The following is a 17,039-nucleotide window of genomic DNA, read 5'->3' on the forward strand; positions in this document are numbered from 1 at the left end:
GAAAATCCATACCCTCAGTCTCCCAAATGCTTGTTTATAAGTGTGGGCTGTTCTAGTACATTACGAAGTCATGCACTCGTAAGTTGAGGAGGACATGTGATATGAATGAACTGCTGCAGCTTTGAACATAGTTAATAGAAATCCAGTAAGCTGTTTTTTTCAAAGCTGTAGGGTGACTTGGACAAGTTGGTTGAGTGGGCAGATGCATAGCAGATGCAGTTTAATGTGGATAAATGTGAGGTTATCCACTTTGGTGGCAAAAACAGGAAGGCAGCTCATTATCTGAATGGTGCCTAGGAAAAGGGGAAGTACAATGAGATCTGGGTGGCCTTGTACATCAGTCACTGAAAGTAAACATGCAGGTACCGCAGGCAGTGAAGAAAGCTAATGGCATGTTGGCCTTCATAAAAAGAGGGGTTGATTATAGGAACAAAGAGGTCCTTCTGCAGTTGTACAGGGCCCTCGTGAGACCACACCTGGAATATTGTGTGCAGTTTTGGTCTCCAAATTTGAGGAAGGACATTCTTGCTATTGAGGGAGTGCAGCGTAGGTTCCCGAGGTTAATTCCCGGGATGGCGGGACTGTCATACTGCATGTTGAAAGAATGGAGTGACTGGGCTTGTTATACACTGGAATTTAGAAGGATGAGGGGGCATCTTATTGAAACATATAAGATTATTAATGCTTTGGACACGCTAGAGGCAGGAAACATGTTCCCGATGTTGGGGGAGTCCAGAACCAGGGGCCACAGTTTAAGAATAAGAGGTAGGCCATTTAGAACAGATGAGGAAAAACTTTTTCACCCAGAAAGTTGTGAATCTGTGGAATTCTGTCTTAGAATGCAGTGGAGGCCGATTCTCTGGATGCTTTCAAGAGAGAGTTAGATAGAGCTCTTAAAGATAGTGGAGTCAGGGGATATGGGGAGAAGGCAGGAATGGGGTACTGAGTGTGGAAGCCATGATCACAGTGAATGGCGGTGCTGGCTCGAAGGGCCGAATGGCCTACTCCTGCACCTATTGTCTATTGTCTATTGAAAGGTCTTTAATTGGTCTTCTAATCTCTCTGATAACACCCTCATTGTGCATTACCAGATTTAAAAATACAATTGAGTTCGGGTCTTTAAGCTTTTAGATAAAAGAAAATAAATTCTCACTCTAATAGTGTATTATTGCTGTAAAATAGTGTATTATTGCTGTAAAAACCTGCATTTTGAATTTAACAGTTGTTTGAGACTTCAATGTTTATTAATATTACCCTTATTTATATTTTAGCCAAACTTGGAAATAAATCATCATGCTGGTAAATCACTAGATAGTTTTTGTAAGTGGCAGAAATCTATTCTTTCCCACAACGGTAATGGAAATGCCATCCCTGACAACGGAATTCCTCACCATGATAATGCTGTACTTCTCACCAGGTATGTCCTCTCTGTAAAATAACCACATTTCATTAAAAAATAAAGAAGAAAAAAAACACTCACAGAAGTAATTCCTGCCTGTTAAATGCCTATTTAAATGCCTTTTTTTTAAATAGCAAAAAGGACACTACACTTTTATTTTTCTGAAAAAAAAATTTGCATGTTCAGAATATTAGGTTTGATTTATTTAGGAAATATTGTGTTTCATCATCAGCAGTCCCATTTGTTAATCATTGTATGGGAATCAGTGCTGTACTGTTATCTTCAAGCTGTATTTGATAAAGATTGCATGAGCTGAAAGGTCATATAAGTCTTATTGAGTCTATGAAAAGCTGTTGGAGAGGTGGGAAAACAGCATGAAGACTTTCAATTTAAAATATAGTGCTAACCATCAGGTCTGCTCAACAACAGAGAATATTTTATTTGCTTGACCTACAGTATATGGCAATGTCATACAGTATAATTCAGAAAGCCCGTCGATCCACTAAATTGATCTTTTTGTCCACCTGCACTAATCTAATTTGTTCATATTAGGTCTGTATCTTCTATGCCTTGCCAATTCAAGTACCCGTCCAAAGTTTGAGGTGATTGTGTCTAATACCTCCACCTCCTGTGGCAACACGTCCCAGATATCCATTATTCTCTGCCCTGCAGATTTCCTTGCAAACACCATCTCTTCACATTAAGCTGTTACCCTTTTGTATTTCATACTCTACCACAGGAGATGATTCTGACTATCCTATCTAAGCCTCATAATTTCACATATCTCAATCAGGTCACCTCTTAGTGTCTCCTTTGTGTCCCGTAGTTCTGCTCTCGCTCCCCCTCCCCACAAACTTAACATGGACAGAGTTTCACCCCACCAGCCGTATCCAACACATTATCCTCCATCATTTCCGTCACCTCCTGAGGGATCCCGCCACTAATCACATATCCCCATCTCCTTCCCTTTCCACTTTCCACAGAGACTACTCCTTCCATAATTCCTTGGTTCATTCATCTTTCCCACCCAAACCACCACCTCCTCAGGTGCTATTCCCTGAAACTGCAGAAGAAGCAACACCTGTCCATATTCCTCCTCCCTCGACTGCATCCATGTTTCCTGACAGTCCTTTCAGGTTAGACAGTGGTTCACATGTACCTCCTCTAACCTCATTTACTGCGTCCAGTGTTCCCGTTGACATAGAAAATAGTTGTGGGCTCCTGTTCATCGGCAAGACCAATTGCAGTTTCAGCAACCGTTTTGCTGAACACTTACATTCGGTCCACATAGGCTGACAGGATCTCCCAGTTGCCAACCATTTCAATTTCCCTTCCCATTCCCATACTGACCTTTCTATTCTGTGCCTCCTCCATTCCCAGAGTGAGGCCACATGTAAATTGGAGGCGATAGCACCTTATATTTCAATTGGGGAGCTAACAACCCAGTGGTATAAACACTGAATTCTTTAATTTTAAGTAGCATCCACTTACTCCCCTCACTCCTCCCCTTTATGTCCCTTCCTCCACGCTAGTCGTTTTACCAGTTCCCCAGTTCTCCACATTGTTTTCCTCTTGGGATCAAACCTTCCCTAGCCAACAATAGGCTTACCAAACACCTGCAGTCATTTGTGGTCGGCCCTGACTGGTCCTGATCTTTTCTCGCATCCAGCTCTACACTCCCACCCTCCCCACCCCCTACTTTCAATCTGGAGAAGGGTCCTGACCCAAAACGTCACCATTCTGTTTCTCCAGACCTGACCCACTGAGTTACCCCAGTACTTAGCGACTATCACCCCTTAGTCTTCTTCACTCCAACAGAAACAAGACCAACCTATCCAATCTCTCCCCATAATGAAACTCCTCCAATTCAGGCAACATTCTAGAGAATCTCCTCTGTACTCTCTCCAGTGCAAACACATCCTTCCTATAGCTGGCCAGAACATCACACAAAACTCCAAATGTACTCAGTGTAAAGTTGTGATATCAAGTCTCATCTCTTTTATTTTATGCCTATGAAGGCAAGCATACCATATGCCTTCTTCACCACATCTATCTATCTATCTATCTATCTATCTATCTATCTATCTATCTATCTATCTATCTATCTATCTATCTATCTATCTATCTATCTATCTATCTATCTATCTATCTATCTCTCTATCTATCAATCTCTCTGTTATGGGGTTATGGAATTGGACCCCTAGGTCTCTGTTCATCAACATTCTTTAACATTCTACTATTTACAGTATATGGCCTATCCCTATTTGTCTTCCCACAATATATTTCCTCGCACTTGGGACTAAATGCCATCTGAAAAATGTTTACCCAACTCCCCAACTATTCTGTTTCCAGATACAGCCTGAGGCAACCTATATGCAATACCACCAACTTTCATGTCAGCTACAAACTTACTAATCATACCTTGTACATTCATATTCAGGTAATTATATATTACAAGCAGCAAAAGCCCCAGCACCTATCCCTCAGTACACTGGCCACAGACTTCCAATTCACGAAAACATCTTTCCACCTCCACTCTCACCAAGTCGGTTTTGTATCCAACGAGCCAGCTGACCTTTAGATTCCATACATCTTCACATTAAGGGAAATGTAATGTAAGGGAACATATTATTGCAGCAGATGAGAAAGATTGTTTTCAAGATCTGTTTATGGACTATACTTTTAAATATTAGAGTATCTTTACATTGGAGGCACACTATAGTTTTGTTTGACATATCCCCTATTCTACCATTCAGAAGAGCGTAATGCTGTGTCATAAACAGCACCAGGAAAATCTAAGAATGAGTTGATGCTTCTGCAGCACAAAAGCATAATAGTAAATTCATCTAAGTGATCAGCTTAATTCCATGCAAGTAACAATGTGCTAATAGAACTCATGCTGGAAATTAGACGGAACCATAGGAGCTTCTATGCAGCTAATGAAGCCATTGAAGGCTGTACGCAGTGACCTGCATGTCATTCAGTTATACAGGATGAAAATTAATTAATGTGCAAGTTGACAACTATCTCTAAAAGTAAGTCTAGCCACTTTCCCTTCATTATGAAAAAGTAATACTGAAAGAAGGAAGAGAATCTTCTCATTGCTATTGAAAAACCTTAAATAAAATTAAAGAGTCAGCTGCTAAAAGTTCACTTAGAATTGACCAAAAATGCAAATGTAGGAAATTGATTTATTATTGTTGCCTATATAGGTTATTTATGAGGGTAATATTGTATTAATGTTTGCAATCCCTGCATTGAATACAAAGAGTGAACAAAAATGTTCAATTTCAGCATGGAAACCCTCACCTTTAGCACAAAATTAATCTCCTATCAGCCCTGTATGGGTTTTTTTTTCAGAAGGTAAAAAGAGTCTCAGTACAATATAGATTAAACAAACAATTAATTAAAACTGGAAGAACCAAATGGAAAACGTGAAAGAACAGGTTCAGTTATTGGGTTAAGTTTTTTACGCCTTTTATTGGCTACCAGTCATAAGTTTTTTAAATATTCTGAGTTCATTGGCTTGGTGTAAAAAAATAAATGCATTGCATATGTGCAAATGTTACTAATTTGTCTGCATTTTCCCAGTTGCTTATTTTTGCCAATCGCAGCAAAGTTTCTATCTACTATACTTTCTCAGAACTGCAAATTAAAGTCTGAGACAAGTCTAACATGCATTTACGTGCGTGCTCCTTCTGTGCTGAAATAATCCAGTTGAAGATTTAATTGAATTCTTATATCAGCAAATATCCTTTCTTATATCAGCAAATAAGACACTGTCTTATAAATTGGGTCAGATATGGGAGCATATGAAGAAAAGTTTTGATCTTACAGTACTAGGATGGAGCTTGAGTAGAGTGTATCAGGATCTGAAAATGGAGAAATTTTCACTAAAGATCACAGGGTTCTTGAAATATTGGGCCAATTCTGGTATCAGTGGAAATAAGATTCTGGGAATATTGGGAGAGTGGCCTAAGTCCCAAATAGACTTGGGTGGCTGTAAGATCAGAGTTCTAGGAAATAAGTCGAAAGGGTTTTGAGCACTGAACTATTTCTGGAATTTTGAAGCAGGTACAGAATACAGACATGGGGATATTGGCCGCAGGCAGGTCTTGTAAATAGGTTCTCGGACTTTGGGGACATGGTCTGACAATATTGCACAGTTCTAGCAATCTGGCAAAACGGGGAATAGCCCTGAACTGGAATGTTTTTGGGGCAATGCGATCCAAACAACTGATAAGATGCCAAACTCATAGTAGATTCCAAGTAATTTGATTTGATTTGATTTAATTTATTGTCATTATCTTCAATTAAGAGACAACAAAATTCTTTTTCCCTTACAGTCATACAAAAAAAAAAATTAAAAAAAAACACAAAAACACAGAACACAATAGTCCACAACACAAAGCGGCACCAAAGTTCCCCACTGTGAAGGAAGGAACCAAAGTCCAGTCAGCCTCCTCACCGATGTTCCCCAATATTCGGGCGGCCCGATTTTCAGGCCCTCTCGCCGGGAACGATGGAACCCCGACGTCGAACGGGAGAACATCCCCAGCGGCCCTGACCTCTGTATCGCCCACCTTCCACCTTCCACCTTCCACCGGAGTCCGCGGCTCCTGATGTCCACAGGCCCCGGGGGGGGGGGGGGGGGGGGCGAGTACGTAACTCGGATAATAGCCGCGTCCTCGCCAGGAAGCGACTGAAGGACGGTTTCCCCCTACCCTACCCGCATCCCCCACATAAAATACTGAAAGAAAAAACTAAAAGACACACGCTAAACATAACAAAATTTAAAAAGACACCCAGACCATGGGCGGAGGCAGCTGGCAACAGATGTCCAGAGGTAAGCTTCCTCCATTGTATTTCTGCATCCTTGGATACAGTGTATACACACCACTTTCCACATCGGGATTCTCTACATTTTTTGGAACACCTTTGGTTGGAGATGCTCTATTTCCTGATTTTTTATTGTTGTTGCAGAATTACTAATTAGAAACATAGGTTTGAATTATATAGATTTATTACAAGTTTAATATATTTAGATCAATTGCCTATGAAGGAATGATAATTATTTTCAAATCAGGATGGTGCACAATCCATGGAAGAGAACCCACAGAGGCTGGAACCTTTTACCCCTCATGGTGGCGGAGGCTGCAGATTTGAGAGGTGCTGTCAGATTAATTTAGGAGAGTACCTGCTGTGTATTTGTAGCTGGTATAGGCTGCAGCCACTGTGGACCAGTGATTGAGATAGTAAACATTTAGAATGATGGATGGAAAGTCAACAAAGTTGCACGGTCCTGGATGGTATTGAACATTTTCCTGAATAGCACGCAAGCAGAGTATTCCATCAGAACTGTAACGTCCAGGTTCAGGAACAGCTTCTTCCCTACAGCCATCAGGCTATTAAACACTACAACCCATAAGCTCTGAACTACAATAGACTATTATTATTATTATTGCACTGTTATTGTTTGTTCTTTTTTTCCTGAGTTTTTGGTATATTATTTATTATGATTCCATATTCTGTTGTGCTGCAGGAAGTAAGAATTTCATTGTTCTATCTGGGACATATGACAATAAAACACTCTTGACTCTTGACACTCCTGAATTTGGAAAAAGTCTGGATTGGCAGGAAAAGAGGCAGACCACAGAATATACACCGTATGAACTGCTCTTGTACCCATTGTAACAACGCCCACTCCCTCGGATGCTGCTCTGATCCCTATCATTGACAGACAGACCAGGAGCGGCCAAACCTTAGCGCCATTGAGCTGAGGCCACAGCTAAATAGGTAACAGCTAGGTTCAATTTGCTGATATTGGATTGGCCCATCTGAATTTCGTCACCCTATTCCTTATAAACTCTGGCAATCCAATCAGAGGGAAGAACAAAAACAGTGAGAGAAGAAGGAAAGGAGAGAAAGTGGGGCACCTCACTGCTAGCTGTGTGCCCCGGTGGCAGGTTTGGAGAAAGACTGAACAACCGAGACAAACCCGAGACCACCAGTATGAGGTGCTGGGAAAAGTCCTAGACAGATACTTCTTCTTCTTGCGTATGGTGTGCACAGCCAAAAGTTGTAAGAGAGCTTGTTCTGTTTGATCTTCTGTTTATGCACGCCAGGTTGATTGCATTCGTCGAAACATGGTGGACCACGTGAAGGTTGCAATCTCCCACCCCCTAGACAGACAGAGCCTCTGCTTAGGCCAAGACTGAGTGTTTGTGGCAAGCCTGAGATCGCCAGTACCTCTAATCTGCCCACAGATAATGAGGGACTTGTCCCATATCCAGAGGTAAAGACTGAGCCACCTGAATGAGCTTGGTACCACCACTGCCTCCTCGTCAAGCCCAAAGCTGCACTGCCAGGACAAGCTTGAGATCTCCACACCTCCTCCTTTGAGAGCAAGCCTGAGCTGCTAGGACAGCTTCAGATCGCCAGCACCTCCTCACATGCGCCCACAGTGCCCCCAGGTGACCTGGACTTCCTTGTAACTGTAAATAAATCACACAAGTTCACCCTAAGGTGAGTGATTGACAACCTGGCGAAATTCCCGACGCCACACCATGGTATAGAAACATAGAAATTAGGTGCAGGAGTAGGCCATTCGGCCCTTCGAGCCTGCACCGCCATTCAATATGATCATGGCTGTTCATTCAACTCAGTATCCCGTACCTGCCTTCTCTCCATACCCCCTGATCCTCTTAGCCACAAGGGCCACATCTAACTCCCTCTTAAATATAGCCAATGAACTGGCCTCAACTACCCTCTGTGGCAGAGAGTTCCAGAGATTCACCACTTTCTGTGTGAAAAAAGTTCTTCTCATCTCGGTTTTAAAGGATTTCCCCCTTATCCTTAAGCTGTGACCCCTTGTCCTGGACTTCCCTAACATCGGGAACAATGTTCCTGCATCTAGCCTGTCCAACCCCTTAAGAATTTTGTAAGTTTCTATAAGATCCCCTCTCAATCTCCTAAATTCTAGAGAGTATAAACCAAGTCTATCCAGTCTTTCTTCATAAGACAGTCCTGACATCCCAGGAATCAGTCTGGTGAACCGTCTCTGCACTCCCTCTATGGCAATAATGTCCTTCCTCAGATTTGGAGACCAAAACTGTACGCAATACTCCAGGTGTGGTCCCTGTACAACTGCAGTAGAACCTCCCTGCTCCTGTATTCATGAGTCTGGTTCCGTGACTTTCTTGTCAATGGTGAATGCCAAGATATTGATGTTTAAAGGTTCAGTGGTAATGCCACTGAACATCAAGAGTAAGTGATTGGAATTCTTGATGTAGATGGCCATTGTCTAGCATCGTTATGGTATGAAAATTACTTGAATCTATCAGTCCTTTCCTGAATATTGTCTCAGTCTCATTGTAAACAGGCATAAGCTCTTTCATTTCATTTGTGAGTTAAATAGATCATTGTAGTCATTAGTTAGTTAGGGGGCATTCAGGAGATGCTTTGGTAGCAATTGAGATCCCATGATGCCTCCCTGGTGCCAAGATCCAGGGTGCCTCAAAGCAATTGCACAATATTCTTGGGGGGAGGGGGAGAAATGAGCAGCCAGAAGTCATTGTGCATGTAGGGATGATCTTAAAGAGGTGTATAAAATCATGAAGGGTATAGATAGGGTGAATGCACACAGTCTTTTACCTGGAGTTGGGGTATCAAGAATTAAAGGACATATGTTTAATGTGTGAGGGAAAAGATTTAATAGGAACCTGAGGGGCAACCATTTCACCTAGAGTGCACTGGGTATATGGAATGAGCTGCCAGTGGGGAAAGATCAGGCAGGTACCAAAACAATAATTAAAAGACATTTGGGCAGGTACATGGATACGAAAGGTTTAGAAGACATGGTGCAAATGCAGGCAAATGGCACTAGCATAGATAGGGCATCGTTGTTGGCATGGGCAAATTGGCCCAAAGGGCCTCTTTCTGTGCTGTTTGACTATATCACTAAACATGTCCTTTTGTGACATTTGGTGAAAAGTAGATCAAGATGGGGTGTAGTCCATCTGGTCCAGGTGATTTATCCACTTTCAGACCTATGGATAATAAAACCCAGTTTTTCAAATAACTGTTTTGTGGCTGTTACAGTTTGTTTGGCCAATTCCAAAGTTTTGCCCACAATAAGTATGTCATCTAGATATGCCATGACCATGTGTTTTCGTTTCCGTAGAAACGCTAGGGCTGGTTTCAAAATTTTTGTGAACAGCCTGGGGGCTGATGATAACCCATTTGGTAGTGCTTTATACTGCCAGAGCTGTCCCATCCAGTTGAATTTTAAGTAACATCTGTGGTCACCTCGTATAGGCACTGAATAGTAAGCATCTTTTAAATCGATGCTGGCCATGAAGTAACCTTTGGAAATTAATTGTTTAGCAGTAACAAAGGTTTCCATTTTGAAATGAATATATTGTACAAATGTATTCAATTTGGTCAGATCTATGATGATGCGACAACCACCATCTTTTTTGTTTTTGGTAAATATATTGGACACGAATTCTAGTGGTTCGTGTTGGGTTTTTTCAATTACACCTTTTGCGTAAAGCCGCTCCAGTTCAGCTTGTGCCTCTGATTTTTCTTTACCAGAAAGTACGAACATTCGGTTCGGTATATGTTGAACTGGAGGGCTGTACTTGTGTATAAATTCTATCGTATATCCCTGGATACTGCTTAAAATGTAAATATTGGTTGTTAACATGCTCCATGCATTCAAAAAGGAGTGTAATCTCCCCCCAACCTCCATGCTCCCTGTATTTTGTAGGGAACCAGACCCACCTACCTCCATAGTTACCAGTGGCAGGATTACTTCTTCCTGTAAGTTCTTCGCTGATGTTGATGCGCTGGTGTCTGGATTTGTGGTTTGGTTTGCGATGGAGGTCCGCGTATTTTCCAAGAAGGCCGGCCTGGGCCATGGCCTAAAAAAGACTCATGTTTAGTGTACCGGGCCTTCGAGCTTTCACCAGTCAGTCTTGCTCTACTGGTGGGTGCGTAGGGGTGCTGTCTATGGCTGTAGTGGGTTTTTGATGGAGTCCCTTTTATTAGTCCCAGGGTATTTGCTTCCTCATCGTGCTCCTTGACTTGCTTCGATAGGTTGCCTCCAAATAGCAGTATCGGTGGTTTTATGTTCCCAGGTTTGCACAGTCCCGCGAATTTTGGATTCAATGTGGGTTGGATGGCACTCTTCCTGATGTTATTTATCTCATATTGAGTATTACAAAGTAGTGCAAGTGCATCTTGTTGGTCCTGGGACATGTCCTTGTCATCCACTGTGCGGGCAAATGCAGTTATCCCTGCTGTTAGGAGTTTCAATACTTTGTGTAGTTTGACATCCATACTTCTGACTACTTATTCCAATGTGTTTCCATATACAGGTGTTTACTACTGGAACATTCAGGGATATGCAGTTGCCCGGTGCCAGGTGGCTTGATGTGGTGTCCAGTACAGCCTGTTCTTGTAACTGGTTGAGAGACATATAGTCTATACTGGCAGCTAGCTTTTGCTCCAGGTTTTGGCCAGTCTGGTCTGGCTGTATAAAGTTGGACACCATGTCCAGTAGGTTTTCTCGTTCCTGCACCCCCTGCACACTTGACTTTTCTTCTGCAGACCCCTCTTCCAGGTCAGCCCAGAACTGACCCACAGTGCTCCCTTCTGATGAGGTAAAAGCACTGTGCAACCCTTCAAGAGGTACTGCTGTGGGTTTGCCATAGAGCCCACTGTGACCCGACTCCATCTCCCGGAGCCTGTCACGTTGGAGCAAATGCTCCACACATCGCTCCATCCGGCTCCAGCGCTCACGGTCGCTGGCCACCCGCGGTTGTTCAAAGTCAGACTCCTCTGAGTCCACGACCTTGTTTGTTTTTTGTCTAGCCTTACCGCCCGGCCGCGTGGATCTGGCCGGTGCGGAGGCGACATCGGGCACAGCTGATCCCACTATATCGGTGATCTAGGTGCCGTTGGCTGCTGCTGGTTGCCCACTACTCCGCGGTCCTCCCTCCCCAGCTTTGTCGCTACCCTCGTTTTCTTCGATTTGTCCATGTTCCCCACCTGTAAGTTGGTATAGGAAACAGAAAAAAGACCGCAGAGTAAATCTTACCTGCAGGTTCCGGCTTTTAAACTGCCGCTGCGGGGGAACGTCGTTCCACCGCGCCTGACGTTTCGCAATGCGTGTAGCGATATGACACGCATGCGTCCTGGCGGGGTTCTTCACGTAGTCACTCACATGACTCCGAAGTAAAATTGAACAAAGGGCATTCGTTATAAGAATTCAGGGAATCTAGGTACATTCCCACCATGTGAAATGGATGTGAAAAAAAGAGTTCTTATTGTTTACTTCAAATTACCAAGAAAGTGGATGCTGTGAGAATATCTGCAGATGTAGTAGAAATAATGGAACAGATGAATATTGATAAGATGCACTGGTAAGATTAGCCATTCTTCAAACCTGGGTCTAAGGCGTTGTAAAAGCCAGTTACTCTACTGCTGTGCCACCATGCCAGTCAGAGACATTTTTAATAGGACAGTATATAAGAGTTAAAACAAACATAGAGTGGTGATTGCAGAAGGGGGTTCTATAATTTGCTCATTCTCTGGATTAGGGGAGGGATGTACCAGAGAACTGGAAAATGGCAATGGTAACACTTGTGTTCACAAAGTGATGCAAGGACCTCCCTGGCAACTTCCAGCCTGTCAGTTATAACCGTGGCATTGGTGAAATATTTAGAATTAATAATGAGAGAGAGAATTTTTTTAAAGCCACTTTGGAGAGTTTGAGCTGATAAAAGAGAGCAATGAGAACGGAACCATGAACAGAGTACAGGTATTCTGATTGAGGGAACTAAAAAAAGGTGCAGAATAATCCTTGAGATTTCTACTGCAGATTAGACTGAAGTGGTTGGGTTGCTATCATTGGAACAAATGAGGCAAAGAGAAGATTTGATAAAGGTGTACAAAAAGATAAGGTGAACAGTGACAGTTTTTCCCTTTCGTATATTGTTCAAGGACTAGTATATACGGATTCAAAGTGATAGGCAGAAATTACAAGGGGAATATGAAGAAATCCTTTTTATGCAGTGATTAGTTTAGTTTAGAGATGCAGCATAGAAACAGGCCCTTCAGCTCACCGAGTCTGCAATAACAAGCGATCCCCACACACTAACACCATCCAACACACACTAGGGACTATTTACAGTTTTAACAACCACTTAGCCGACAAACCTGTACGTCTTCGGAGTGTGAGGAAACCCACGGACATCATGGGGAGAATGTACAATCTCCATACAGACAGCAACTGTAGTTAGGATCAAACCTGGGTCTAAGGCGTTGTAAAAGCCAGCTACTCTACTGCTGTGCCACCATGCCAGTCAGATACATTTTTAAATGCCTACATGATTTGAAATTTGCTACCTAAAAGGGCGGTGGAAACATACAACTTGTTCAGAAAGGAATTGGACAGTCACATAAGGAGGGGAAATAATTTGCAGGGGTTTTAAGAATGTATGGCAATCAGGGTGATTGGATTGCTTTTCAAAGAGCCACCTTGGTCTCAATGGACCAATTGCACATGTGACATTTATGTGACGTGTGGATAGGCTTTGGTCGAAAGAAACTGATAATAATTTTATAATGGTTGTGATTGTAAAGGGTTCACATTAATAGAGAGATTGCAACCTAATGCACAAATATTTGTACGTTAAGGATAATTCAAGATGGTTTCTCATAAATATCCTGGGCTTTCTAAATAAAGGCAGAGTGCAAATGCAGGGAGGTTTTATTGAATGTTAAATATTGGTTTAGCCCGTATTCCAGTAAATGTCCAGTAATAGTTCTGGTAAATACACTGTATGAAGAACCTGTTATACTTGTGTATGGCTTGATTGGATTCATGTATGGTATGATTTGTGAGTCCTAGAGTGGTTGTCAAGCAATTTCAACAGAATAGTCCTGGAGTAAAGTGGATTTTGATTATGTAGATATGTACATAGAAGCTGGAATTCTTCTAAAAACAAGGAAGGGTGAAATTTATTTTGATACTTTCATTCATAATAATCAAGGCTCTAGACACTGTAAAAACCTACTTAGTATTCATGATATAGAAACGTAATTCATAATTTATTTCATAATGCAAGTAGATATTTGAAAGGGACATTAATGGCAATCCTCTGGATGAAAGAACTGGTGAATTGAACTGACAGGTGTTGCAGAGAGCTGTTGCGCAGTGAATATTCCCGTACCATGTACAAAAAGATACAAATACTTAGAAGCACGTACCACCAGTTTCAGATTCTGCTATGCAGTTATGAGACTACTGGATGGACCTCTCATAAGCTAAGGATGTAATCCTGATCTCCCAAGAAACCTCATTGTGACCCTTGTGTTTATAAAAAAAATCAAGTCCAGTTCTCTGGCACTGTAAGGCAGCAACTCTACTGCTACGCCACTGTGCCTTTCTTAAAATACTGGTGCAGTACAATCCTTTCTACTGTCTTTTAGAATCATCCAAAACTTAGAGTTGATATATCTTCAATTTCTTTCTTTTCTTGAGAATAAATACCAGGTGCTATCCCATCAACCATACATTTAGTACATTGAAATCAAGTTTAAGAGCACTTTTGGCACCTTGGCATCATGTTTTAGTGAAGATAGATCCAAGATATCCATTGAGTACTTCATCCTCATTTATCAAAGTTAACATCTTGCAAAAACCTCAAAAGTTCCACAGTCTGTATCCATCAATGAGAATCCAGTAAATAATTATAGTATTACAAACATACCACATCTCCAGATTGCGTTCTTCTCCCTGCTCGAACAATCATTCACTTTATACCTGTGAAATGATTTCTCATATCTCTTATACATTCCCCTGTTGAAGAAGTTGAGGTTTACTTCATATACAGCAAGTTGGATTTTAGCTGAGGAGCCCACATGGTTTCTTTGAATGTAAGAGTCTTAGTTAAAATCCTTTCCCTTCTCTACAACTAGGTATTCTGCTATAACTGGATAAGTACTACCTGTACTTGAAATTTGATGACTGTAATTACTTTTGCTCTCCATGTAGATATTGTGTATTATTGAGAATCATTATGAACTCATAAAGAACCAAAATCAAAAGATTTCCTTAGTAAGAAAACAGCCAATGGAAATAATTTGATTTGTATCTCGAGAAACATTAGTTAACCCTAACAATTGTCGGCTAAATAAAATCCCAATAACTGAAACCAGTTTTAGTTCAGACTAATTTGCACAGAATGTTCTTCAATCTGTTGATTCAATCATCCTTTACTCACACTTGCTGCCAAAGATTAACATTACTTCCTCTAGTTTCACCTATTTTAGTTACTGTTTTGAGTTTGAGTTTATTGTCGTGTGTATTGATGTACAGTGAAAAGCTTTTGTTGCGTGCTAACCAATCAGCGGAAAGGCAATAAATGATTACAATCGAGCTATCCACAGTGTACAGATACATGACAAACGGAATAACGTGAATAACGCTTAGTGCAAGATAAAGCTAGTAATCAATCAATCAACCATTATTGTCATCTTGCAAAGCAACAGTTGTACAGTGCAAAATGAGAAGACGTTTCCCAGGGAATACCGGAGCATCGCACATGAAACTTAAAACATTTCACACATAATAACAATAAAAACAATCCAGTCCCTGATGAAGCAGTATAAATAGTTAAAAGCAGGTGAAACAGCAACATTAAAATACAGTAAAACCAATCATTAAAATGTCCAGGGCAGCTGATTTGAGTGGCCAGTGCCAGAGTTATTAAAATGTCAGTGCAAAGCCGCAGAATCAGGTGACTGTGAGTACAGAGTGACTGTTTAGCAGCCTCACAGCCTGTGGCAGGAAGCTGTTTAGCAGTCTTGTAGTCCGGGCTTTGATGCTACGGTATCTCTTGCCTGATGGCAGGAGATCCAGGTGTGTGTGGAGGGGGTGCAGTTTGGCCTTAACTATTCTCAGAGCTTTTTTCAGACAGCGGCTCTGGAACAGTTCTTGTACCGAGGGTAGGGAGACACCAATGATCCTCTCTGCTCCCCTCACTACCCTCTGCAGAGCCTTCCTTTCTGAGCAGTTGCAGTTGGAGTACCAGGTGTTTATGCAGTACGTGAGTACAGACTCCACCGTGCCCCTGTAGAAAGTCCTGAGGATGTTGGTGGGGAGTGAGGCCTGTTTAAGTTTCCTCAGGAAGTGCAGTCGCTGATAGGCCCGTTTGACAATCCCAGTGTTGTTCCTGGACCAGGTGAGACCGTCTGTAATTTGCACTCCGATTTGCACTTAATGCTCTCCACTCTCTCCACTGTGGTGCCACTGATGTTGAGGGGTGTGTGTTTTGGCTGCGCCCTCCTGAAGTCCAATCAAAGATAGTCCCAGGGTCTCCAATGAGGTAGCTAGTAGTTCAGGACTGCTCTCTAATTGTTAGTCGGACCTGCTTGGCGTTGCACACTTTTGCATATGGTCTTGGGGTGAACCTGACCTCCCACCTACCTCATTGGAGATCTTTGAACTAACTATCTTTAATTTATCTTGCACTAAATGATATACCCATTATTCTGTATCTGTACACTGGACAACTTGATTGCAATCATATATAGTCTTTTCATTGACTGGTTAGCACGCGACAAAAAAACTTTTCACTATACCTCGGTACATGTGACAATAATAAAACAAACTAAACTCAAAATATCCAATATTAAAGAAAACTGGAATCGCAAGAGATTATTGGGGCTGAAATCTTGAGCAAAAAAACAAAGTGCTGGAGGACTTCAGCGAGTCAACAGCATCTGTGGGGAGGAATGGACAGGCAATGTTTTGGGTCAGGACACTTCTGACTATTCCTTCCACGGATGTCCCCTTACCCGCTGAGATCCTCCAGCACTTTGTATTTTGCTTTTTCTTTAAAAAGCCTGTTTGGAGTCAAAGGCAATACATGATAAGAAAATATATCAAGTAGGAACAGGTCATTTAGCCCTTTGAGCCATCTCCATATAAGACCATGGTTTGTATCTTTCCTCAAAATGATATTCTTGCCCTCTACGTATTTTTTTGGTTTCTCTCGTATTGAGATATCTATTGATGCAATGAATGCAATTAATGAATGAAACTCCATAGCTCTCTCCGACAGATAATTTCAAAGATTCATCTTTGTGTACCAATTTCCCCCCACCCCCCACCTCATGTTAGACTTCATTGTTTAGCCATTGTTTTGAAATTGTAACCTTTAGTTCAAGACTACTCAATGATGTTTATGGCAATCTTACCTTTGGCTAATATATGTGCAATTTGCATGAAAAAAGGTGTCCATTGAAAGTATTTTTAAGCATTTCTAAGCCTTCAGTGAATTTGGTTTTGGTGTCCCATCATGAAATGGTGGTTCTTATGTGCACTAGGCAGTACAATTTTTTTCTTATCGAGTCCACATCACAAGATTAGAAATTGTTCAGTCAGACCTCGACGGTGATGCGATGTTTTTCCGTATCGTATCTCTGTCCCCACTGCGGCCTAACATCATGGAGTTGGCGGCCTTTCCTGGATACCGACCGGTGCTACAAGCCGCAGGAGTCTGCAGGACTTTAACATCGCGGAGCATGCGATCCCTTTGTTGGGGAACGAAGCTCTAACCGCGGGGCC

The 17,039-nt window shown here is 41.9% G+C and overlaps 1 protein-coding gene across 1 annotated transcript in view; it reads left to right on the forward strand.

The window, feature by feature from the left end:
* Positions 1 to 17,039, forward strand: part of LOC129711184 (A disintegrin and metalloproteinase with thrombospondin motifs 6-like) — a 187,662-nt gene that overhangs the window by 64,230 nt on the left and 106,393 nt on the right. Inside the window, exon 7 of the mRNA XM_055658645.1 lies at positions 1,272 to 1,417. Within this exon, the coding sequence (XP_055514620.1) occupies positions 1,272 to 1,417 (146 nt within the window). The remainder of the gene's footprint in view (positions 1 to 1,271; positions 1,418 to 17,039) is intronic.

This window comes from Leucoraja erinacea, chromosome 29 (assembly GCF_028641065.1).
Source record: "Leucoraja erinacea ecotype New England chromosome 29, Leri_hhj_1, whole genome shotgun sequence".
NCBI lineage: Eukaryota > Metazoa > Chordata > Chondrichthyes > Rajiformes > Rajidae > Leucoraja > Leucoraja erinaceus.